We start from the raw sequence: 27,260 nt of genomic DNA on the forward strand, positions 1-27,260 counted from the left end.
TACACTTCTCAACCAACTTCCATGTGCCAGACATCCTACCTAATTACTTTCTTTAATGTGTGGGCATGGGAAACTCCCAAATGTGAACACCCCAAAATGTACTTAAATAACTTGGCTACAGAATTGATGATTCAGAAACAGTGTTAACCTCAATTTCATGAGATAATGTGTCCACAAGTTAAAGGCACTTCGGCAACAAAAATACAATGGACCCAGTAAAGGCCAAATCAATTATTAAGTTCTAGATCAGCAGAATAAGTTTAACAGTTTATTACAGAAATTAAAACAGTATGATGGGGTCAGCCACAAAGGCTGTTCGTAAATACAGCATTACAGGATAGTGCAAAGTCAGAATTGTCCCAAATTAGCAGCAAAATAACCCGATGTTGTAGTTTAAAAATCACTCAAAAGTGAAGTAATACTGCCACAAACTGTGCAGCATTATGCTGTATTTGTCTTTACTTCATGCGGAATTGTCTTCTTCGATGCATAGTTATCTTTTCTTGATGCAAACCCTGCGGCATAATTTGGTCCTTCTCTGTCTCATAACTCTAGAGTTAAAGAACCTCACATCTGTAAGCAATCTGGAATGTTCTTGTTAATGCAGTGCCATATTATAGGAACAGGATCATTCGTCTTTCAGTAAAACAAGTCTCCGCAACTTTTAATGTTTTGTTTAATATACAGGCGCCTCTAACAAAAAGGGAAACCTGATAGTTACCTTTCAAAAGTCAACTAGTACAACTTAATACATGCAAGCGCACCAACAATACATTACAGATTGAAGCAATTTGTCATTTGTACCCCAAAAAATTTCTTGAGCCCTTTAAATGTTTTTCATTAGCCCCTCCCTTAGTCCCGCCTCTAGCCCCACCCCCTTGTCACGCCCATCTCAATCTGGTGAGTACCTGCACTTTTTTTTCCATTTAAAGCACTGAATACAATTATCGGTGTTCATAACATACAGGTGTCGTGCAAGAGTGCCTCAATCTTCGCATTTGCCAAATCAGGCGCACGTTAAAACAGACAGATATTATGGACTGTATAAAAGTCATTAGAATGCGTGCTGCGGTTACAGGTACCGTGAGGTCACACACGTTTGACTCGATCTGCTAGTTTCGGTTCCCAACCCGGAAGTCGGAAAATAAAATCAAAGCGTACCTTGACTGAGTGAAAAGGAAACACACCCTTTGCATTCCAAGCACACTCTCCGAAACCTCCGGCCAGGATGCCTCGATTACCCCCATGCCCACCCCGGTGCCACTCGCTCGGGGATCAACCAGCCCTGGGCCCCTGAAGGCGAACATCGGGCGCAACACGACCCCCCCCCCCCCCCCCTCGACCCCCGCAATGGAGAGTTTTATGAGGAAGCATATGTACTTTATGGACTGTCTGTGGGACCAGATATGGCTGAACTCGCCGCCGCGGCCGCCTACGCCTCCGCAACCCCTCGACAGCCCCAAGAGACGGGTCTTCACCGTCCTGTACGACTTCCAGGCCAGGACCGACGACGAGCTGACGGTGAGCGCCGACGAGCAGGTGCAACTCGTCGCCCACGAGGGGGACTACGTGCTGGTCAGCAGGGTGACGGGGCCGCCCGGCACGGGGCTGGTGCCCACCACCTACGTGTCCTTCAGTCACCGCGAGGGCTTCACCGAACAGTAAGTGCCTGGTCCTTGTAGTAGCGAGGAGTACAACAGTCCTTCTGTGTGATTCCCGCAATAGGCTCATCATGGTCGACCAGCTGTCAAGGGTCCACTGCACGTGTGACACCGTCAGCAAGTCCAGCTGTTAGCCGGAAGCAAAAGACACAAACTACGAATTCCAGAATGCAACCTTTTGTTGGTTTAAAAAAAATGTTCGCTGTCAGTGGTGCGGGGGTGCTTAACAGTTTTGGGACCATCTCTCGCTGAATAAACTGCTTGTTTTAGTAATTTAAGTCATGTTCGCATCATGGTATTTCTAACTTTTGTCTTAAGCTATGCCCTCCCTCAAGAGAGCACGTTCCAAATGCAAATGTAATACTTTTAAATCATGTCTTAAAATACACTGAAAAGTTTTAACTCTGGCCCAAATTTTGCAAGACCGAGGTTAAAATAAGTGTCCCGGACTGTTTCAGGGGAAGTTGCACTTACGCAAAACCACCCACCTGTTGTTTTGAGGGCGCAGTTCAAGGTAAACACTCAGACCTGGGGTTTCATCTTCAAACACAATGTATTGTGGGAGTTGTAGTCGAAGGCTGCTTCTGTGAATTAACACATACATTCCAATAGAATTGATTGGTAGCAAAGGCGCCCAGGACTAAAAACCTAATTTCAAGAGAGTTAAACATTATGAAACAGGGCATCCAATAATCCTGCCACCAAACACTCCCAATTAAATTTACGATTGTAAAATCTCTTCTGGAGCCGAAAAATGGCCTGTTATCACAAATTGCTACTTCTGTTTTGCACTCTCGTTCTGTGTGTTTTGTGGGTGTGATGTTTTGCACTTCCGCTCTCTGAGTGAACTTAAGTTCATCAGACAGACGACTCTATGTAATCGTGGTCGACAATTTTCAGACCGGGGATTTCAGTTAATAACAATTCAAAGCATTCAGAGAATGCTAACACTGGTTCCCCTCACTAGATTCCTGGGAACAAAACATCATATTTCATATGTTTATGAACTCGAAGACTGGACTTCAGTACGATGCTCCCCAGTGACATGGATTAGCTGATCTAAAATGGCCTCGCGTCGGAGGTGTACCCAATTTCAGAGAAGCTAGTGGTAGGCTTAATATGCGTGCTCGTGCCTGTGAGTATGAAGGGGCATATTATCAAGCACGGCGTTAAAATTATCGCCGCTTTAGCGGCAGAAAACTGCTGCTAAAGCGGCGATAATGGGCTTGATAATATGCCCTTGAGAATTCCAATAGAAGCCCATGTTCACACCAGATCATTTAAACGCTGTGCTTGATAATATGCCCCGAAGTTACTTAATTTATTAGATCTCCTACAGCTATTATGTGTTACCCTCTACAGGTCAAAGGTGCGAATCACAGCAGGGAACCAAGGAGACGTACACAGCTGCGTGATGTGCTGCTCCAGTCAAGGTTGTTTCCTTTGAATTCTGGGTCTTGTAGTCCTGTTTTTGTAAAGAAGTCCCACAATTCAAAGGAAAAGACCTGGAATAAAGCAGCACATGGATCTGGGAAACTAAGCTGGGCTGTTTGGGGTGCAATATAGGGGTCACGCTCGGCTCATGGTCCAGTACCAATATTTTATTCTCCCAAAGTTCATATTAAAGCACCAGGGTAGTGTATCTACTACTTACTAAGTCTGATAGGTGATATAAATTGTATGACATATATTTTATTTCTGCAGCAATTGCCTGTGGTCTGAGGTCCTGCTCGTGGTTCCCTAAAGCTCTGTTGGGTGTGGTGGTGGGCAGGGATATTCTTACCACGAGGGAAGCCAATCAGGTGTGCTCCAGTCTCCCCTGTCCTTTTTTCTTGTTCATCTATCTGCAGTACCCACGTCCCCATTATGTCACTGCACCCTTTCTACCCGATCTCCACTCTACCCCTAACCATTGTGTGAACTTTTCCCCTTTATGCCCATTTGACACTTCCTGTTGTGTCCATCTGCAAACTACTGCACCTGGTGTGCCCGTTCTCGCCTGCATGTACCTGCTTCCATTGCTTGTTCGATCTCAATGGGTGCATGGTTTCGGTAAGGTAGTTTTTTTTGGTGGAGACCTTCACCAGGTTGCCCCTTCCTTTTAGATGACTGCTAGTTACACTGACCAGATGCTTCCTACAAGGTATCTGGCATTGCTCTAGTAAGCAGGACCTTTGACGTTCTATGGTACACAAATATGGCAGCAAAGGACAATTGCTTTGGTCAGAAAGGTATCCCTCCGTACTACGAAGCCGCTCATCTGCCCTCTCACGTGTATTTGTAAGGATGACCCAATAAGGTTAAAACCCCAGGGTCTGAGAATCCGTTCTCTGACCTCAAAGGAATTATTTGTGTCCAGTTCTGATAGTTCAGACGCTGCTAAATAACTGCTTATTTATCAAAGTATTGCAAACATCAATTAGTTTGTATTGAATTTTTAACTGGTCTTTTAGCAAATTGGTTTTAATATATATTTTAAAATTGATGATATGCAATGAGATATTTTTGTAGCAATGGTTTTAAGTAACTGTGCTAAATAAAATAAACTTGAAACTCTCACGTGTATTTGTAAGGATGACTCAATAAGGTCGAAACCACAGGGTCTGAAGATCAGTTCTCTGACCTCCAAAAGGAATTGTTTGCGTCCAGTTCTGATAGCTCGGTTTCAAGGAGGGAACCAGGGACATCCTCCATGGCGCCTCCTCCTGAGTTTCACCATCCTTGGCCAAATAGCTCCAGGCTGTTGAACAGGCTACAGGACAAATCCCTTGGTCAGAAGAGTCCATGTGATCTCCTTGAAACCGTTCATGCCTGAGGTTCATGGGCACACTGCCAATTTCCTCACTCACAGGATGTAGATTGTAGATATTAGTTGCTGTTAGAGTCCCTCAGGCCTAGTGACTCATGCATTTCTTCCATTCCTGCTGAAACACAGCTGACTTACACCATTATTAGTTTTCAACTTTCCTTTACTCTTACAATATGATTACTCGAATGTCCAAGTTCTCCTTTCTTGAGTTCCGTCTAAGAAGGCTTTGGTCTCACTTACCCAAACCTGATGACTTTCTGTGACTTTTTATTTTTGTGTAAGTTTTTATTGGCATTTGTACAAAAAACAAAACAATAGTGACCTACTGGGAGAACCTTTCTGGATATTGTGGCGAATGTCGATAACAGTCGAGGTTCCTCCAGCCAAATCCAAAGGCTCAATCTCTTTCCCTTTGTATTATCAAACATCATACACTGAGTCATACATTACTGAGGGCGAAATAATGGTACATTCTCCATAGCATTGATAACATTTTAAGCTTTTATCGTTTCTCACTGTAAATTGAACATCTTGGGCCTCATGTAGGTAGCGTACCAGTTACCACTTCTTAAATACCGAGCCGTACCGACTCGGTATTTAAGAAGTGGTAACTCGTATGTAGGTAATGAGTCGGTAATTTTTACCGATTCGTTACTAGTCGGTGATTACCGATTCGGTATTTACCGATTCGGTAATGAGGCATACCTTCCCATTGATGGGAAGGTATGCCTCATTACCGAATCGGTAAATACCGATTCGGTAATGGGGGGAACACATACAAGGGTGGCAGGGTGTCACATTGACACCCTGTTGCACCCCTGTTTCGGCCATGTGTGCACATGTGGCACACATACATGCCCTAAGGGCATGTATGTATGCCACATTGCACACAGCTACGCGCGTAAAAATGCATTTACACATACATTCATTATTTACCACCAACTATAAGTTGGTGGTAAATACCGACTCATAAACACACACACACACTCCCCCTACATCTCGATTTTGCTTTCGGAATTTACCGAATCGGTAATTTTACCGATTCGGTAAATTCCGAAAGCAAAATATGTCCCCCTACATACCAATGGCCAAAATACCGGTCGGTAACGGTATTATTACCGAAAATCGGCCGTTACCGACCGGTATTTGGCTTCCTACATGAGGCCCTTAGTGTTCCCTAAAGAGATTATGAATAGATGGGGGTGCACAGTTCAGAGAGTCCAAGAGGCAAGTAGTTGTAGAAAAATAACTTCTTTATTTAAACTTTAAAGAGTTCATCTGGTATAAAAGGTCCAGCCAATGTGTTTCATTCCCCCATAGGGAACTTCATCAGGGTTTATATTTTCCAATTTTGTATCACTGTGTAGTCTCCAAATCATTTATAGGGTAGAGTGTATTGCACTTGAACCCATAAATCCTAACCCCATCCAGGCGGCGAATCTCCCCTCCCCGCTTCCCCCCCTCGTACCATCCCGCTATGCTCTGCAACCTCAAATCACCACTGACAACTTTTGTTGGGTGCCTGAAAAGGTCGCAGTTTATTCGCATAATAAAACTTTATACATTTGTATCACATTGTTCATGGTTATGTACATGTTGCATTATTATTCTTGCCCCAGCTTTATCAATCACCTGGGAGGGGAGGGAACCCTTTTTGTGTTTCCTGCTTCCGGGTCTAGGCTTCAGCTTGCTACCGATTAGGCGGGTCTCCGTTTGGACCTGTCTGGGCCGCAAGTGCCGTCCCGCTCGCCCTGTGCCCTTACGTGGGCCCTCCCTTCTCCCAGAGGCCCCTGCCGGCTGGCATCCCAAGGGCCTTTCTTGCGTATCTACTTTAATTTCTTGTGACTGGGTCCTTTGCTTTTGTCTCCTTCTGAGCCCCTGCCGTGAGGCATCCCAAGGGTCATGGGGAGAGCATTGTCTCTAGTCTTTGCTGGCGGCGTGCCGCCCTTTTGGCTCCCTCAGTGCCCCTGCCGTGCGGCATCCCCAAGGCACTGCGAGTGCCTCATCTATTTTCTAATGGGTTCTCCCCTGTCGTTTGTTAATTTAGTCCGTCTAGCTCCGCCACGCTCCCTATGATTTCTCGATCAGAGGGAGCTCCCCCCCAGCCGACTCCTACCTTGCCTGACTGTCATAGGAAACCCCTCTGCTCCAGAACCCCTACAATATTCAGCAGAAACATATCCATCCCCACCCCTGTGAGGTGAACTCCGTCCTCCCTGTGATACCCCGGGGATCTTAAGTTTATGAACCCATGTCGTACGAAACCCCAGCCATTTGCCTTGCATACTTTTGCCATAGTAATATTGAGTTTCCTCCTAGACTTTTCCACCGCTCCCAGGTCAATTGCCCCCCGCCAGGCGTTCCGCACTATGATTTCAGAAAAAATTATGTCTGCGGGGCGCACCATGCGTGCTACTGCCGTGAGGCCCTTCTGCATGTCTTCCAGGAGTGCCTTCCGCCCCATTGCTGCCAAGTCATTCCCGCCCAAGTGGACCACCACTGCGTCTGGCTTGCTGCCCCGCTGTAATGCATCCCGCACCACGGACAGCAGATTTCCCCATCTCATCCCGGGGCGCCCCCACCATTCTATGTCGGTGTCCCGTAGCCATATTCCGCCAAAGTCCCGTCTGGCCGCTGCCCACCGCTGCGCCTGTGTAACGTAAGAGGGCCCCACGATCCACACCTTCTTTTGTACAGCGTTCGGATCTGGAAGAGAGGGGGGGGGGGTCTTAGGGTCTTAGTATATTGATGGGCGTATGTACCGCTTGTAAGCGCCGGATGCCCAACGCCCTATCCCCTTAATTACACCCCCGCCCATGCCCAGCTCAGCCGCCGTGGTGGCCGCCCCAATTCTAAATGAGTGCGACCCATATTCCCGTGCGGGGAGACCCAGAGCTTCTAAAGTCTTCCTCATTACCGCTATAAACTGAAAACGGCTGAGGAAAGACCCATCTCTGTGCTGAAATAGCGGCCCCTTCTTCCCTTCTTGCTCTCTAGATGCCTTCTTAGTAGACATACTGGGCAATGATCTGCGTCGTTCGTGCAGTGCAATCTGGTCCATACTCCCTTGCCCGTCTGGTCCGTCTTGGACCTCCTTAGCAGTATGTCCATGTGGCTGTCCTGCATGACCACCCCCTTTCTCTGTATGCATGCTGCTCCCGCGTCCACCACTGAAGGGGCTACCAACTCGCTGACCCTGTATGCCCCGAAGAATGCCACTGCAAACGCTGCCCGGAACAATGAGACTTCATGCCTCGAGGAGCATATCCCGGCCAGGGCCCCCAGCATCGCCTGAAGTAATTTGAAGTGGATGGGGCGCCTCACGTCCTCTGGTGCCCGCTGTAACCTACCCCACCCTTTCATAGCCATCCGACATTCAAACGCCCCTGTTTGGTCGTCGTGCCCTGCCATTTTTGTGTAATATGCTACTGCACTTAAATGCGCTTGCGCCCAGGTTTTTGACTTCCCTTCCTTGAAGGCCCAGTCGATGAATTCTAGGATTTCCCTTTTCCTGGCCCATTGTCCCCTCTTTAGACCTGCTTTGGCCCTGAAAGTCTCCCAGCACTTCCTGTAACGGCTGTTGGTCTTTGGGGCCAGTGCATTATCCAGCAACCATCTCAAACCGCTTCCACCCATGCCCGCGCTTCCTCCGGCATCGGGGTCATCCTTCTGTCTGCGCCCGGGGCCAGCTTCCTGAATCTTTCCCACTGGAAACGAGAAATAGCATCCGCCACTAAGTTTTCCACACCCGGAATGTGCCTAGCCCTCAGTGCAATGTTGTCTTTCAATTGGCAGCCCACTAACTTCCTCAGAAGGGTCACTACAGCTGGGCATCGCGCCGCTCCTGTGTTGATTGCCTGCACCACTGCGTGGTTGTCCGACCACAGTGTGATCTGCCTATTTGCTAGTTGGGGGGCCCAGATGTGGAAGGCTACAACTATGGGGAAAAGCTCTAGCAGTGATATGTTTGCGGTTAGCCCGGATGCGTGCCAAGCCTCCGGCCATGCCCCTGCCGACCACGCCGTCCCCAGGAGAGCCCCAAAGCCGTACCCCCCCGCTGCGTCAGTGTAGAGTTCTAACTCGCTGGCCAGGACCCAGGGGGCCCGCCAGATTAGGGTGCCTTTGAAATCTGTCAGAAAACTCTCCCATTGGACCAGGTCTTCCCTCACTCCCTGTGTAATGCGAACCCTGTGATGCCTCTGTGTCAAGCCCTTCGTAAGCCAGGCTAGCCGCCGGGCGAATGCGCGCCCTGCGGGAATTACCCTCATGGCAAAGTTCAGTTTCCCCAGTAGCTGTTGTAACTCTCCCAGAGTCACCTTCTTTTGGTGTCTCAACCTACGTATGTCGCTAAGCATGTCCGCTACCTTTTCGGTTGGCAGCTTGCATGTCCCTGCCACTGAGTCCAGCTCTATCCCCAAGAACGTCAGTTTCGTTGTGGGACCCTCGGTTTTCTCGTGAGCTAACGGGATGCCTAGTTCCTGCGTCAACGCCCTGAAACTACTGAGGAGATTGGCACAGTCCTCTGTGTCTGCCCTACCCACGAACAAGAAGTCATCCAAGTAATGGACACGCCCCCCCTCTCGGTGTCCGCTGGCCCAGCTCCCACTCCAAGAAACTGCTAAAGGCCTCGAAATGCGCACACGAGATTGAGCAGCCCATGGGGAGGCACCTATCGTAGTAGTAGCCCCCATCCAGTCTAAAACCCAACAAATGGTAGCTGTCTGGGTGCACTGGCAGCAGTCTGAATGCTGATTCTATATCTGACTTGGCCATTAGGGCCCCCGCCCCCTCCTGTCTAACCAGGTCCACTGCATCGTCAACTGATGCATAGGCCACCGAGCATGCTCCCTGCTCCAACCAGTCGTTGACCGACTCCCCCTCCGGGTATGAAAGGTGGTGAATCAAACGGAATTTGCCTGGCTCTTTCTTGGGGACTAAGCCCAGCGGGGATATCACCATGTCCTCAAGCGGTGGGGTGGGGAAAGGACCCGCCACCCGGCCCAACCCAACTTCCTTTTCCACCTTTTGTTTTGCTACCTCGGGGTTGTCTTTGACTGACTTCAAATTACTGCTCTCCCGTGTACCATTGGGGCCGTTGTATGGGATAGGGAAACCCTGCGTAAACCCCTCCGCCAATAATTTCCTGTCTGCTGATTTGTGGTACCTGTGTAACAGGTGCAATAGTCTGCCTGCTTTTATGGGTGTTGAGAGCGCCTGTCCTCCGCCCCCTTTCCCCCCGACCCCTCCTGCTGGGGCCCGCTTCTCATTTCTTTGGGCCTGCCTTTGGTTTCTCTGCCGCTTGCTCTGTGATTCGCCGGCATCGTATCGCAGGGTGGTTCCCCCCAAATGACCCGCATGCATGCTTGAACTTGCATGCCGCCCCCCACTTACACTCGTCCTTGTCAAACTTCCAGCACGCCTTGCTGGATTTTGTGGCTGGTTGGCCCCTCCCCTTGGGATCTTTTCCGTGCCCTTCATACTTGCCCTTACTCCCGTAGGGCCGAAAATTATTCTCTTTTGCCCCAACCCCTTCCCTGGCTGCAACCATGTGTTTGGAATAGCCTTCCATGTCCTGGCAGTCCCAGCCTATTGTTGGCCATACCTGCATTTTTTCCCTGAAACCCTCATCATACTGTAGCCATGCATCCCCTTGGAACTGCTGCTGCGCCTCGTGCACCTTCTGCTCATACAGGATCAGTGATGCTGCACTCTGCGGGAATTTCTCAATAAAAACGCACGCTAGTGTCCTAAAGGCTTTTAACCAGTTTTCTATTTTTCTGTCCACCCTGGGTTTCCTGGGGCCCCTCCTGTCCTCGTCCTTCCTGTCTTGTGTGGTGAGATCTAAGCCTGCCTGCCTCACTTCGAGCAGGGAAAATATGTCTATAAATTCCTTCCTCCAGATTCTCTCCTTTATTGGGAGTGGGATGAGGTTTGCCAGACCCAGTAACCTTGTTGTTGTGGGAGGGTCGCTTAGGGATGGGCTCATGTACTCGCTTGCTGGCTTGCCCTCGCCTGCCCCAGGTGTAGCTGAGCCCTCCCCCCGCCATGGCCCCTGCGCGCTCCTGTTGCGCTGGCTCCACACCTGTTCCCTCGCCCTGGCTGCACCCTGGAGGCTCCTTGTCCGCCATCCTGGCTGCTTGTACCCCTGTGTTGGCCGCTCCGTCTACCGCAAGGCTCCTTGTCGGGCCCCCTGTGGCCCAAGGTGCATTTCCCGGGAATGGGACCCCGCTTCCTGGCCATTGCCACCAGGGTAACCATGGTGGGGGTTGCATCGCCCCCTCTGGCCAGGCCTCCCCCTGGAAACTCCTTCCCCCTTGGCCTGCGCCTGTTTGCCAGGGGGATTGCGTGTGCCACGGCCCCTGTACTGTCGTGTTGTGTTCTATACCTGTATCAGCCTGTGGCCCCTTTCTGTTCTGTGGCCCCAGCCCCCCTGTTCGCCCCCGTGCGCTGCGTGGTAGTCCATGCTTACCCAGGGTGCTCTTCTTGGGTCCTTCATGAGGGGCCGCCGTGCTGGCAACAGACCCCTCGCTGCCATCGTCCGAATCCGAGCTGCACACCTGTTCTGCCGCCGTTTGGGTCTTTCTCCTGGACGCCTGGGGAGGGGTTCCCTCGTTAGTTGTCCTTGCTCTGCTCCTGCGGGGGGGCGCCGTGTTGGCTGCAGACCCCCCCTGTTTTTGCTTTCTTTGGTGGTGGTGGCGATGGCGAAGCCTGGCCTAGCCGTTTCCCTTTCCCGGGGGGGCCTTCCCTGATTTGCTGGTCCATCCAGCTCCTGCCCTTCAGCGCCACCAGCGCCCTTGCCTGTTCCAGCATGTCCAGCAGATCCTCATCCAGATCGTCCTCCTTGCGCTTCCTTGGGTCTGTCTTCTTTGTGGCTGGCTTTTCCTGTAGCTCCCTGAAGCGGGCCGGGGGCTGCTTCTTCCTTCCTGTTGCCTTTCCTGCTTGCCATCCTCCGTAAAACTTTTCGCCCTTTTTCGCACTGGGCAGCTCGCTTTTAAAATTCCCAAAGACCGAGTACTGCCCCTTTAAGAGGGCGCGCCCTTCTCTAGCGCGCTCCCCTCTCCTGGGCGGAAGTGCCGAAGGCGGAGCCGATAGTGTCCCAACGTGAGGGTGGGAAGCTGCCGGCGCGAACCCTGTCTATTCGAGGGCTCAGGACACCGCTCCCGCCCGTGGGGCTGCTGGGGATGTTGGGGGATAATGGGCAGATCGAGGCTGTTGCTGCCACTGCCGCCGTTGCTTCCCAGGCTCCTTTAGTGTGCCGTTGCCGGCCGCTGTGTCCTCCCCTCGGAACCCGCGGCCGCCGTCGCCACGTGTGCCTCTCCCCGCTGCCTGCGATGGAGGCGGCCCCGCTCCTCCGCCTTCCTGGTACTGAGAACTCCGTCCCGTGGCACTTGGCGGCAGGAACGTTGCTCCGCTGCTGAACAAAGGCGAGGGCTGCGTTGTGAGGCGGCGCTGGAAAGTCGATGCCTGGGCTCCCCCTGAGCGTCCGCCGCCCACGATCCTCTCTTGCTCCCGAAGCTGCTGTCCCTTGGCAAGCGTGGGCTGAGTCGTCGCTGGGGCCTCCGAATTCTCGACGCGCTAGGATTTTGGCGCCAAACTCCGATGGTCGCCGCCGGTCGCCTCCAGGTAAGCCCACGTCTTCTTTCTTTGTCCTTGGCCCGGGGGGGGGGGATTTGTGATTCACTGGACCCTGTGTCCCCCTTTTATTCCCCCCCCTGGCCCCTGTGCTCGCCCCCTGATTGGGGGGGGCTTGCTCGCGCCATCGGGGGCCAATCCTGGCCCCCGTCGGCCTAGCCCTTATGTAAATGCAGGAAGGGGGTGGCCGGGGGAGGGGCACCGCCCCCGGACGGCGTTTTGCCCGGGCCTCTAATGGTCCGGCTTTGCCTACCCGGCCCGGGTTCTAAGCCAGGCTTCCAAAACTTCAGTTCCTTTCTGTTTTTTCTTGTCAGTGGAACGGAACGGAAGTTTTGGAAGCCTGGTTTAGGATTTCACATCCCATAAAAAGGGTCCTGGAAAGCAATATGGAAATTAAATGCAAAATTAAAGATCACCCATTGGGGGTTTTTGGGAGAGGGAGTTCTCAAAGAATTTGATTCAGCAGAGGCTGCAGAATGGTAAATTTGTTAAATGGAGGATTGCGGAAGAGAACCAGTTTCCAGAAGAATTGTAGTGTGGACATTGCGGTATTTTTTTTTTTTTAAAACAATTCACCACTTCAATAGTATAAAATCTATAAGTGTAGAATAGATTCTTAATGAAAGCCAATCAAGGCAAAGATACACTTCCAATTGAAAGTGCAATGTGCCATGTACAAACAGCAAAAATACAATCATCCAATCCACTAAAGTGCAAGTGCGAAACATAGCTATTTACGGAAATGTTACGATCAAAGGAATTCATTAGTATAAAAGCTTCAATTGAAACCAAGTTTCAAAACGATTCACCACTTCCAGTATTTAGAATATAATTGCTAAAAAGTGCTAATACATTCTTGGCAGGCAATAGGAAAGTGAGATTCGCTTTCATATGGAGAGGGATATGGAAAGGACTACTGTGTAAATCACCTCCAAAATTGCATTTGCCTATTAAGTCTTCTCCAAAGTTTCAAAAAACCTCCAATTTCGCTCGTATTTTTTTAAGGCTCCTACCCTCATAGCATAGGCCTCCTCAAATTTTTTTAACCCTTTTCATTTTATTATTCCATTTCTGATGAGAGGGGGGTTCATTAGATCTCCAATTTTGCAAGATTAGAGAGCGTGCTACCGCACAAGCAATAAAAATGAAAACTCTTTCTGGGTTAGACAGTTGTAGGCCTCCCTTGCAATAGCCAAATAGTACAGTCTCTGCTGCTATCTGAATTTTATTTCCGATTGCGCGCTCAATGTCTAGAAAAGCGGCTTCCCAAAAAGACCTCAAACCGGGGCATACATAAAAAATATGGTGCCAACCACCTTCCCCAGATTTGGAACACCGAAAACACTTATCTTCTACATCTGGGAACCTTTTACTAAGAGTAGAGGGTGTTAAATAGGCCAGCCACCTTGAGAGAAAGGCCATCCTCTTAAAATTGGCAGCACGCAATGCTCTGCCACCTGAGTGGCTGATCCACTCCCATTCCCTTTCGGAAAAACTGCAGTCGGTCTCCCGATTTATTTTTTCCAGATGGTTCAGAATCAGAGAAGGATGTTTTATTTTATGTAACAACTTGTACCAATTGCCTATTCCTCGTGATTTAGCACCAAAGAGGGCAGCTGTCAACTGGTTGGGAGATTCGGTTATATCTCCGTTACTTCTCAACCATGAGACTAGCCGCAGATATTCAAAAAAGGCCGGTTTCCGGTTAGCCCCTGACCTGGCCAATATTTCCTGCCAGGAGATCAGTCTATTCTGGACTATGAAATGTCTCAGTTCGGTTAATCCCGAATTCTCCCAGGCCTTAATATGGCTAGCTTGTATCTGGAAACCGAGACTGGCACATTCTCTTATATTGAGATATTGAAAGCCTATCAAATTCATGTCCCTAAAAATAGCCTGGAGTCTAAAAAGGAAGTCCCTTAAAGTTTTATACCGAGTTTTCTTTGGAAGCTTAGCAGTTTTTAAAAACACTGGAGTGGATGAACCAATTTCTAACAACATTCTATCGGGAAAAAAAAGTATCTCTACAAGATGAAGATCCTAACAGCCCAGATACTAAATCAAGAAGGGCAGCTTCATAATATGATCTTGCGTGTGGGAGCGCGAGCCCCCCCTGATCTATTGGTAGTTGTAAGGTGTTCAATTTAACTCTGGGGGCTTTTTTCTTCCAAATAAATTGTCTAAAAAGAGTATCAATCTCCCTAAAGAATACCTGATTGATTTTAATAGGGACATTAGAGAATAGGAAGATCAATAAAGGTAGTTTAGACATTTTGATTAATGATACTCGCCCTACTATAGATAATGGAAGCAGTGACCATTGATCCAATAATTTGGTTATTTTTATCTTCATCCTTAGATAATTTAGATCAAATAATTGAGAAAACTGTGCGGAGACATAAATCCGGAGGTATCTTATGGGATCAGTTCTGGAAGCCTGAGGTTTTAAAGAACAGGGAAAGGCATCTATATCTGCATTCATGGCGAGAACTTCTGTTTTGTTTGCATTGATTTTGTAGCCGCCTATTCTTTCAAACTGAGAAAATTCTCCCAAGACCTCCTCGAAATTGATCTTATTAGGGGCCAAGTATAAGATAATATCATTGGCGAATAGTTTAAGTTTAGGCATATCAAGAATAGGGGGGTGAATAGCAGCATTGTTCCGGATTCTTAAAACCAAGGGTTCTATAAAAAAGGTAAAAAGTAAAGGAGAGAGTGGACAGCCTTGTCTCGTTCCACGTTTTATTTGTAATGTTCCTGCGCAGGTGGCATTTATTACAAGCTTAGCTGTTGCACCCTGATAAATATTATTTAGCATTCCTACGACAGTTGGTGGAAAGCCAAATTAATCCAAAGTTATAAATAAGGTTTTCCAGTTTACGAGGTCGAAAGCTTTTTCTGCATCGACCATTACGATACTTGCAGGGATACGGTTTATATTAATGTAGTCTAAAGCTTGTATTAAAAACTGGGTATTGGCAGCCATTGATCTGCCCGCTATAAAACCTGTTTGATCTCTATGAATGACTTCCTGAGCAGCAGGTAACAAACGCTCGGCCCAAACCTTCATTAGTAATTTGTAGTCAGAATTTAGAAGACTTATGGGCCGATACGAATTCATATCGTCAGGATTTTTATCTTTTTTAACAAATGAGACGATAATCGCTTCTTTGAATTGGGACGGGACCTGGCCTCCTTCTCTTATAAAATTAAACAAGTTCCTCAGAGGAACAAGTAGTTCCTTTGAAAAAACTTTAAAAAACTCAATTGGAAACCCGTCTTGCCCGCAAGCTTTAGACCCCGCAGTTGATTTAATAGCTGCTAAAATTTCACCTGCCTCAATTTGACTTTCTATATTAAGGACCCGCTCTGAGGATAGTTGAGGGAGATCTAAGGTTGAGAAATACTCTTCAATCGAGTTGTCCTGTATTTTATATTCAGTGGAGTATAACCGGGCATAATGATCCGAAAAGAGTTGGGCAATTCTGGAGCTGTCGACTACTTCCGAACCAGTAGAGGGATCCAATATTTTTATTATTGAGGCTGATTACTGTTTCTTTCTAGTAGAATTTGCCAGGAGTCTGCCGATCAATTGGCTCTCCTCATAGACCCTCTGTTGGAATAGTTGTGAATTGCAAACCTCTTCAATGGTAAAAAAATCTTTCAATGCCATTTTTGCCTGGTCATATTCATTAGGAAGAGACTGCAATTGAAGGGCATATTCCCGTTCAAGTTCCAGCTGTAATTGAGCTATCTTATCCCTTCGAACCTTATGTTGGGCAGTTGTGAAAGCTATTATTAGACCCCGAGCTGTCGTTTTAAACCCACCCCAAACCGAAAAAGGGGAAGCAGTATTTTCGTTGATCCGAAAATATTCCCCAATCCAGAACCTAAAATCCTTTACCCATTCCTCGTTCTGCAAGAGGAGACGATCCAGCTGCCACCGGGGTCGTTCCCTATTCACACCATTGATTTTAATCTCCAGATTAATATAAGCATGATCGGAAAATGGAGCTAAGAAAGAAATCAATTCTGGATGCAGTTTGAAAACGATGCGAGTAAAAAGTAAAAAATTCTCTTTCCAGATTCCTTTCCCTCCAACCATCCACCAATTGGAAACCCTTGATAATAGCTTCCACAAGACATTGCAGTATTTATGTGTGAAAAGACAACACACTTCTTTGGGTGAAATGAAGATGGGGTATTTGTAGGTCTCCCAGAGGTGTGCTGCACCACCTCTGTGGAAAGTGTAGAGTTGAATGGCTTTTTTGTCCAACAGACTCTGTGGCACAAGCAGAAGCTATAGATGATGGAAGGAGAGAATCAGTGACAAAGTTATTGTTTCACAGGATTACTGGTCCCTATACAGTGACAACAGACCAGGCCCCAAACCTCATTTAGTCTGCTTGATTCCCTTCTCCAACACCATAGAACAGGCTTCTCCTACGAGTAGCTCATGAGCTACTGGTAGCTACCCAGCTACCCGTGAGTAGCTCTCCTGTGTGCAATGCAATCCTAAATTAAAAATCTTTTGCTTGGCACAATTAACATGTCTACCAAACTTGTGAAATGTGTATATGAGATGAAAATGTGTGTATTCTCAGGACTCATAAATTGATGTTTGTAGAAAAATGGTTGAATTATTAAACTATATTTAAACTGGATATTTGAGTGATAAATGGTGTGGCATTGAGGAGACTTATTACTATTATTATCTTGATACCAGGGGCTGTGCAAGTATGGCTGGTATGTATTACCCACATAGAGGCAATCCACGTTGACAAAGCATTTTTTTACATTACTGCTGATGCACTGAAATGATCACTGCTGGTAATCTGGTAACCACTAATGTAATCTTGTCTGAGGTGGTAATAAGAGCTACGTATATTCGACGAAAATCACTCTGGCTACCACCATTATTAGAGCTAGGACAGGAGTCTTAATCTTATTCTATGATGTGAGCTGCTTCAGATCAGTGAAAATAGTCCTGAGTTACTAATAACTTTGATCATTGTTGATTTAGTGACTACATATGATAAGACCACAATAGTGACCACCCAGATGTATGTCATAATGTTAATATTGTTAGTAGCTCAGGATAATTTTAATCGAACCTCGGGAGCTTTTAGTACAGAAAAGATTAGAGGTCCCTGCCAAAGACCATAGTTGGTCGCCACTGGTGTATTTGTTCTCGTGCTATGATTGTGCCACTCTCTAAAGTTATTCTAAACCCTTTTGACTCCTGTTGTGGACTGTGCCCTCATCGCTTACAGTGGAAAAAGATTACATTATCACCCTTTACACTTCCTCGTGTTACTTTAGCGCCACCTTCAACAAATATTGTCTTAAAATGAGGAACGAGAACAAGAAATTCATTTTGTTTGCATCTATATGCTTAATAACACATAAATCCGGTATAGTGTCTGCGTTTGCTTGTTCCTGTTCAGAGCGGGTGCGGCCATCAGCAGACCATGCCACCTCACCTCCTTCTATTTCTTTTTTACAGACATTCCAACTCCCTCTCACACACTCTCACTTCCTTTCGAAGTCACAACCTTTTTTCCCTCCCTGCAGCTCTTACTTAGTATATACTCTTTACCCCACCAGTTGACTCACCCCACCCAATTTTCCTTTTTTCCTTGCCCTGTGTTCATCTTCATCAAATTCTACTATATATTAAGGTTTATACAAAAATAATAACACTTCTACGAGTTATACAATTCCATACACATTCGATTCACCATAAATTACAATTCATTATGTCTCAATGGTATTTAAAAGAACCCAATTTTCAAAGGTAACATTTTACCTTCTGCTTTCTGACAAAATAAGGTCCATTACACGACCTTACTGTCCCTACTTCTGCCCCACAAATCAACACCAGTCTCTTTGCTTTATTACAAGAATGAGAAAAGATGAAATTGACACGCGCAACAAAGATGAAGACAAAATGAAAAATTATACTGATGATTGTCTAAATTCATATTTGGCAGGCAATAAACTACATTAACTTATTCCTAACCTGTACACATATCCTTTACACTAAACCATGACCCATGCACTTAACTGTTACACTTACTTTAAACCTTTATCAAAAACCAAATCCCCACCATATCTATAACTTCACTCATAACTCTATCCCTTCTACTTACTATTTTCCAACACTAACCCTAATCCCAGTTTCAAGGATACCCCTTTTACTTACCCATTTCCGAACATTACATCTAATGCCAGTTGCAAGTCTACCCCTTTTACATAACCATTTCCCAACACTAACCCAAATCCCAGTTTCAAATCTATCCCTTTTATTGTCATATCACATTTTTATTTTTTTAACATCTAAACAATATAACTTTCTCAGTGTTCTTTTTTTTTTTTTCTGGATTTCTTCATAAAAAATATTAATGTTCAATTTTCCTCGGTTGGATATCATCATTGTGTATTTCTTTTTTATGGTTAGTTCATTTTCACGTAACACTGCTTACCCTGCTCTGCTGTTTCTGTGAAACACTTCTTCTCTTCGTGCCACTTTGGGTAGGATGGTGTAGAAGGCACCATCTGTGGAACATGGCTTAGGGTCCTTTCCTTTCAGCCTTGCTGGGGGACCACACAAAGGGTTAGGAATGGGAGTACCCAGCTAATATGTAATGTAATGAGGTGCTTATATAGCGCTCTATCACCCGACGGGTATCCTGGCGCTTAAAAAGGAGAGTCCCCACCAGAAGTTAATAGGGGCAGCCGAGGTGTGACACAGGAAGGGAGGAAAAGAGAGATAATATCAGAAAGAAAAATCACTCCATCCTAGGGAATAAAAACTTTTTCAACTTTTTCCTGAAATCCATAAGACTTTGGACCTGACGTAGATCCAAGGGGAGAGTGTTCCATAGCCGAGAAGCAACGGCAGAGCAGGATCTGCCACCTGTTCTGGACCGCCTGAACCTGACTACATTCATCAGAAATGCAGAAGTAGAACGAAGGTTTCTAGTTGGAGAATACCAGCTGAATTTTCTTTGCAGGTTCTTAGGGCCCATTCCATGAGCTGCCCTAAAGACTGTGCATAGAGATTTGAATTGAATTCGCTGGTGGATCGGCAGCCAATGCAAATCTCGCAAGGCTAATGTGGTTGAGGTCCCTCGCTGCCTATTTAAAGCGAGTTTCGCTTCGCTACAATGGCCTGTATTCTGTACAGCCTCATATGCCTCATGCCTCTGAGCCCCACATTATTGCAGAAAAAGAAGGTTTCATAAAGCTTTTCATCTGAGCAAATAACAGTAGTTATCCACACTTACATATGACGTATTTGCACAATTGATTTTGTGATCATGTATAATGAGGAACCGGGAAAATTGCCATCAATGGTGAACCTAAAAGTATCGGGTGGATTCTAATCCCTACATAATAAAGAAAGTTAAAAAAAAGTGACATACAATGGTACAATCCTTCTCTTGCAGTGTCACAAGAGTCTAAAACTCTCTCCTAGCCTTGCACCAATGTCTCACTACTTACCTTCAAGTACAAGCTGATAGTGCTTCTCTTCTCCAATAACCTACTGGCAGGCTTTTTAAAAATTCTCTTATCAGCCCAGCTTGCCTCCTTACGCCCTTTCCATCTTACTCTCTGCCTGTTGATTTCTTTTTTTTTTCAAAACAAATTTTTATTGCTGACGTCCTATAAAAGACATGAGCCACATAAGTCACCCATTTCCAACGAGAGGAATAACAAATATATGGGTTCAGAAATCATAACGGATGGGTTCCACAAAAGATATATTATAGCATAGATGTAAAACAGAGAAGAAATTATGCTGCCATCCACATTCATATCGATTATAGCTAATATGCATGTACCAACTAGCTAACATCATGATAGTGATTCACTGACATCTGTTGGGGGGGAGGGAGGCTCCAGATATATTCCATTATAGTCCGCCCACCTTTTCTAGATTTTGTAATGTTTCCGGGGGCATCCCCTTGCCTGAAAGACCGGGAGCTCCAAACCCATGCAAAAATCAAGACCCTTCTTCCACACCCTAAGCGCCGGTGATGCCTCAGCTTTCTAAGCTTGGGCGATGTCTCTCTTAGCTAGTGTGAGGCCCAGAAATAGGAGATGGCGTTTGTATCTATTTCCGCCAATATCATCCGTAACGTTTAGGAGAGCCAACCTTGGTGAGGAGGCAATAACCCACGCTAGGACCTCAGACAGGCATGCAAATACCCCCTTCCAGATTTTGGTTAGCACTGGGCAGGCCCATACAGTATGTAGAAATGTGCCCTCCATAGAGTTATTGTGTTAGTAGGAACAAGGGTTATAGCGCAGACAATGTGGGGACACAATAAGTCCTGCACGCCATAGCCTGTGTCGGGTATAATATGTTCTGTGTAAATATTTGAATTGGATAAGATACAGGCGAGCAACAATTGCTGCGCTGCGTGGAGATGCCAACGCCTCCACCCAGTCATCCTCCTCCAGGGGACCCAGATCTTGCTGCCATGCCTCTCGAGTTTTGTGGAGTGTAGTGGGAGTATTATTAATAAGGGTACAATATATTTTTGTAATTTTGTGATCCCCCAGGTCACACATGAATACCTTCACCTCTATAGGATTTAATTTAGTAATCTCCGTTAAATGAGATATAGACAGAGTGAAGGCGTGACCGAACTGGAGATAGCGGTAAAATTGTGTGCGTGGTATATTGTACTCCGTTTTTATATCTAGAAAGGGTACATCCACGTATAACTGCCTCCACTGTATCTATACCAATGGCATTCCAGCCCCGAAAACCAGGCAGATGCATCAGCTGTGGTAGCTGCCCATTGTTCCACAGTGGAGTCTCCCTGGTAAGTCTCCCCCACCAACACATCTGACGAAGCGCTGTCCTCCAAAGTTTGAAAATTGTATTTGTGGCGGGTGGTATTTCGTAAAGCAATGCCACAGAATGAAGAACCCTGTGGAGAGCATTGTCACCCAGTAGCCAGCGCTCCACTGCATATGCCGGATCACCACGATCACCGTACCACCAGTCATTAAGGACAAGTATATGAGAAGCCATATAATATGCATAGACATCCGGGGTGGCGACCCCACCGGAGTACGTAGATTGGAAACAAGTCCTCAGGACCACCCGCGCAGAACCACACCCCCACATGAACCGGGCGAGGATAGCATTTAATTGACGAAACCCTAAGGGTTTGATAAGATATGGATGGTTCTGCAGCTGGTAAAGGAGACGCGGCAAGGAGATCATTTTAAAAATAGCTGACCTTCCAAAGAGAGAGAGGCAGGTGAGACCAAATACGTGTTTGGTCTCCCACCTGCATCCACAATGGGGCAGGGTTCCTACTCAATGACAGGGCCTGAGACGAAGAGATGCACTCCCAAGTACTTAAAACCATCTAGAACCACAACTAGCTCCTGCAACCAATCACCAAGTCCATCTCCACCCCGCAACGGCCATAGATAGGATTTTCCTCGATTCATATAGAGACCAGAGGTTTCACCAAAGATATGCAGAATACGAAGAAGACGTGGGCCAGTCCGGTTAAGATCAGTGAGGAAAAAGAACATCATCCGCATAAAGCGCAATACGGTCGGAAACACCAGGAGCTCATTCAAAGCCACGCAGCTGCGCGTCCACCCGCACCCAAGCCACAAGCGGTTCCATAGCTAGGGCAAAAAGATAGGGGGAGAGCGGGCAGCCTTGGCGTGTCTCCCGTCCAACAGGAAAGCTTTTAGAAACCGAATCAGCGACGCGGACTGAGGCAGTTATATCTGTATACAACAGGCAAATAAGGCTGAGCTATTGGGGGACGATATTAAGGCGAGGAAGCAAGCTGTCTGTTGATTTCTAACCCTCTTCTTCTCCCAACTGCTTTCGTCCTCACTACTTCCAGCAGGAGCTTCCTCTATTTTTTTTAAATCTCTTTTTGATTCTCCCCAAGCCCTTATGAAACTCGTTTTGTATAATGATGCTCACATACTGTAACTCTTTTATCTTGTTCATACTGTCTCTCAATAATTGGCAGTTTGCTGGTCTATGATGTTTTCATTTACTATCACCATTGTCGTGCATCTTACAACCAATGTAGTAAAATGTGTCTTCCTCAATACCAGAAGTAATCATTACCACAAGTAGAGATCACAGTAGATATCAAGGAACCAAAAGAATACCTACATTTCGTTCCAATATTGAAGGAAGCTAATAGACTGATGGCTTCAATAGGCAACTCCCTATGAGCCTGCTAGGGGGAATAAATTTATGTGTTAAAAATGCCTATCATGCTCAAACTGCTTTACACATTTCAACATGCTCGAACATTCGTCCCAAACTATTTTAAACTACTTTAGCGATATGTTAGCAGTTTTATTCAGTGCTCTAAACAAGTTAGATAGTCATGAAACAACTCATGCAGGGGGAAATGGCCACTACAACGCGGCCGTTTCCACGCATAACAGTAACCACGCATGCCTAACAACGCAACGGAATGCGTTGTAATGACCTACAACCCATGCAGGCAGCAATCGGGGACTGGGCCAAGCTTCAGGGTGTGTTGCGCGTCCCTGTTGTTCTAGCTACAAACGGGCGCCGGAGTCAGAGATACAGTGGCGTATTTGAAAATCATGGGATCTGGGTGCTGAACAACAGATTTTTATGGTTACCCAACACAATGACGCTCATGTTATCGACCTCAGAAGGATGGAAGACTGAGTGGCCCCACCAAGATTTGAACCTGTCACCATGAGGTCAAGCACAGGACCCTACACTGGACGCATTAGTCCACTAATCCACCAGACACACCCCTTCTCACTATCCGTCAACGACGGGATATGGGGTTGTTGTCCTTGTGTGCTGTAGGGCCCATGGCACCCGTGCTATGCTAATGGCCACAAAACGCGAAGCCTGCCTTTCATACCCTTTGGACACTGTTTGCGTTTGCACAGGGATGCCTACAGAGTGTAAATATTGAAAAATCAGGTTGCAGTGGCAACAGGGCGGTGGGGATTTGACGATAGTAACTAGGAACTAATGGGCACCAGTTGATGAGGCATTATATTTAATTTCCTAGCAGTAACCTTCAAAGCAATTTATTTGGCACCCCTTTGAAAGGGCTACTCGGTGTGTACTTTGTGGCTGACAAGTAATAAATGGAGCACTCTGCCATTAATGTATATGAACCATATAGGGAGGCAACATAGTGACAACCACAAACTGAGTTGTTCCTTGGAGAATAAATAAGGCTCCCAGTTTTCCGTTTTTACAGATTAATACAAACAGAAAATAATGTGTTTCTTGTCAGTATTTATTTGTAAAAGCGGAAAAACACTGAAAATTGTGCTTCTTGTGAGTAACTCTCCATGCTGTATTTTACTCATTCCAGGCCAACAGCTGAGCAGAGAAAGAGCATTGGGAGTTAAAAAACAGGATGTGATTTACTTAAATACAGTCATATGTTAACATATATTTGTAGAGAATAATGCTAATATTTGCCTGTGGCTGTAGTGTTTTGTATATTTGCTGCTTAATTTGTTAAACTGTGAACGGCATCCGAGTATGAGTGCATGTTTATTAGTTAAATAAATGTGGAAATATACCATTTTACAACTCCATTTATTCTCAAACACAAAATAAATATAGATAAATACCAATAGCATTGCCAAAAAATAAATACGAATAAACACGGACGGAAATGTAAAAAAATAAAAAATACCATAAAAAGGGAAGTCCTTAAGTATAAATGATACAATTATTTTTTTATGGAGTGATTTGTAATGCACTCTTGCTTCTTTCTGCGAATAACAGGCTTTACTGTTTCTTAATTTAAATGTACACTATTTGCCACCTTGATTGGACGGAAGGAGGAGTTTGCCTTAATAAGATGAGGACTCTTGAGTTGCACCAGCGAACATCTAACTCGCTGAGTGACCCTGCCAACACACAATGAGTTTTAGTAGAGCCTGACTCCATGGTATTAGTTATGTTTTCCAAGGCATAAAAATATCTATGATGAATGTGCTGAGAAGGAAACCTCTATCCTTCAGAGTGCGCTAAGATCCCTGCAGAGGGCACAACACCCACTGAGCTATATCACTGGTCAAGAACATTTGTTAGTAGAAGTTGTAAGTCCTTGAAGATCAGGAGATATTCAAGGCCACGGCAAAGCCTCATTTTGGTAGAAATCTTATGGGAAGCATGGTGTCTTCCTTCATAATATGTGTCAGGCGTGGCTAGTGCCATGCCTAGATTGGTGCTGGTAGACCCCATATCCCTTTCTCGTCACACTCGTTAGGGAAAGGAGAAAGTACTAAGGCCAATGCGAGCTGTTGCTTCGTGTCTCAACAAACACACCAAAGATCCTAAATTCAATTTATCAGACATAATTCAGCACAACAAAGATGAAAATAGTCAAAAGTCTTTTTCCTCCATATCATCCACTTTACTATGAAAGGTTTTTTAAAAAGTGCAAAGAGAGGCCGATGTGGTTGCCTCACACCAATCCACACTAGAACTCCCACCACGTAGGCTCGAGATGCTAACAGATCCTCTCCTTGAGCACCCATGAATAATGCGTAGTAAAGATATTTTGCCAGGTCTAAGACTTTGAAGTCACCATCTGAATCATTCTGGTAAAGTTTAAATGGACATCTCACGTCAATTTTGATATGCCCAGAACTTGACACGTAGATTCTTGGTATTACCGGACTCTCAAGTTTGGGATACTTTGGTTTATGCTTGGTAGAGTCTCCACGTCCAAAGTAAGCTTTGAAATTACTGATAGTGCTGTTCTAGTTCAGTGAATTCGAGATCTCTCTAGTGATTCCAGTAAATTGACATACGTAAGTATGTCTCCAAGAGATCCAACAGAGTTGTGTATTGAGGTCAGCCAGAATTATTAATAATCCTTTCTAAAATGTCTATCTTGAATTTGATATTTTTTACCTTCTTACTTGTTGGCCAATTTGAAATTAAACATTGCCTAAAACCATCCTGACAATTTCTCCATTACGAAGAAACCAGAATAAAACTTGGCCACGTTCAGATTTTGGAACAGGTGAAATGTCTTGTTTGAGTATGAGGTCCCTAATGGATTCTGGATACCTTTGTTGCCTGTTGGGAGCCATTGGTCAAGTTGTAACTTCTGCACTGGAATCCGGGGGCAACCAATGATGCCTATGCGATAATTAGGTATATCACAAAAAGGAAGTAGTTCCTCTAACGGGCAGATGCACTAATAGGTGCTATCAATCCAGAGTATTTGTCGCTGGGGGATCTGAATTTCATATCATAATGCCCTCACACACCTGTTAGGGTGTCATGCTTCATCATAAGGCGCTCCTCGTCAGACCAGCGCTGCAATGTCTGACGGGCCTGGTGGATACTTTGGCGGAGTTCTTTAAATCTGAGGACGCCGTATGTGGTGAGTGCACGTGGGCAGTATGAATAGTGGTGTGCAAAAAGTGGCTTAAAATAGGCACCAGAACCCGTAAGTAATACATTTATTCAAATAAGGGTCCAAGACTAAGTAAAAACAGTGGTGCTATCTTGTGGTCCCTAGGTACCAGGATACCGTAATAAATGCATGGTCGACATGTTTCGTGCCATTTAGGCCCAACCGTCGGGCGGCACTTCTTCAGGACCTTGGAAAAATGTGGTGCCCCCTGGTGGGGCGGGCAGTCTCCCCGCTATTCAAGGATGACCTAATGAAGTATGTTGCTGGTCCCGGGTGTGGAACCATTGTGGTGTCTCCACCTAGATAGGGGGGAAAAATGGAAAAGAGACACACAAAAACATGACATGAGTACTCTAAAAGTGCAAAGTGGAAATCAGACATGGGCAAAGCTTTGAAATAATTGATAGTGCTGTTACAGCACAGTACATTTTAGATCTCTCTAGTGATTCCAGTAAATTGACAAACGTAAGTATGTGTCCAAGGGATCCAACAGACTTGTGTATTAAGGTCAGCCAGAATAATGGATAATCCTCTCTAAAATGTCTGTCTTGAATTTGATATTTTTTACCTTACCTACTTGTTGGCCAATTTGAAATTAAACACTGCCTAATACCATCCTGACAATATCTCCATTACGAAGAAACCAGAATAGAACTTGGCCACGTTCATATTTTGGAACAGGTGAAATGTTTTATTTGAGTATGAGGTCCCTAATGGATTCTGGATGCCTTTGTTGCCTGTTGGTCAATTTGTAACTTCTGCACTTGAATGCGGAGGGCAACCAATGATGCCTATGCGGTAATTAGGTCATATAATGGCTCTCACCCATGAATCCAATAGATTTTTTCCAGATGTGAATGAATGCTCAGATGAAACTTTGGACTGGCCAATTTCCTAATGGTTCAGAACTGGAATAGTCTTGAATACTCATGTTGATGCTAGTCTTATTTTAAAATGAATCAGATTTGGATTATTTAAATGTTTATTTTTTTATTTTGCAGGGTTTTAAAAAAAAGCGAAACAAATAACATATTGCAAAAGCCAGTAAAATGACTAATACAAGTAATCAAATTTTCCAGTTCCAAACATTTCCACCTTATTAGGCATTTCACAGAATTAAGCATTTCCGCTTTAATAGAAATTCTGTTGATTTTAACAGGACTCAATATGCGATAAAGCATCAAATCACCCCAACTTTTCTTGAACTGAATTATGGTATTGTTTTTCAGTGCATTAAATTATTCAGCCTGACATATGCTTTCATTTGAGAATCCAACTAATATATGGGGGAGACAGAGGAGATTTCCATTTGTAAGTAATGAATGCCCAGGTTACTTATCGGTAGTCTTCATTACTCTGAGTCCTAGTTTTCCTCGCCACAGTAATTAACAGTGAGCATTCTGCTCCTACAGAAACTCCAAGTAAAAAAGATACAGACTAGTCTCCCTATCCCTCCAATATGGCCCCCAGTGGCAACAACCAATCACATAAAAGGACACAAAAGTCCCAACAGGACCTGAAAAACAAAGCTGTAGACATGAAGCCACCATAGAGGGCCGGGAGGGAAGGGAAACTTTACTGTGGCAAGGAAGACTAGGACTCGGAGTAATGAAGATTACCAGTAAGTAACCGGGGCATTACCTCCTCATCCGTCTTCTTGCTACAGTAATTAACAGTGAGCCGATACCAAAGCAACATCAGCTTCATGTAAGG

The 27,260-nt window shown here is 45.7% G+C and overlaps 1 protein-coding gene and 1 pseudogene across 1 annotated transcript in view; one reads left to right on the forward strand and one right to left on the reverse strand.

Moving 5' to 3' along the window:
* The first annotated feature begins 1,132 nt into the window (after positions 1 to 1,132).
* The window catches only part of SRMS (src-related kinase lacking C-terminal regulatory tyrosine and N-terminal myristylation sites), a 75,964-nt gene continuing 49,836 nt past the window's right edge, over positions 1,133 to 27,260 (forward strand). Inside the window, exon 1 of the mRNA XM_085619681.1 lies at positions 1,133 to 1,661. Within this exon, the coding sequence (XP_085475807.1) occupies positions 1,246 to 1,661 (416 nt within the window). The 5' untranslated portion in view covers positions 1,133 to 1,245. The remainder of the gene's footprint in view (positions 1,662 to 27,260) is intronic.
* Positions 8,088 to 9,429, reverse strand: LOC146812613 (uncharacterized; annotated as a pseudogene).

This window comes from Triturus cristatus, chromosome 7 (genome assembly GCF_964204655.1).
Source record: "Triturus cristatus chromosome 7, aTriCri1.1, whole genome shotgun sequence".
Lineage (NCBI taxonomy): Eukaryota > Metazoa > Chordata > Amphibia > Caudata > Salamandridae > Triturus > Triturus cristatus.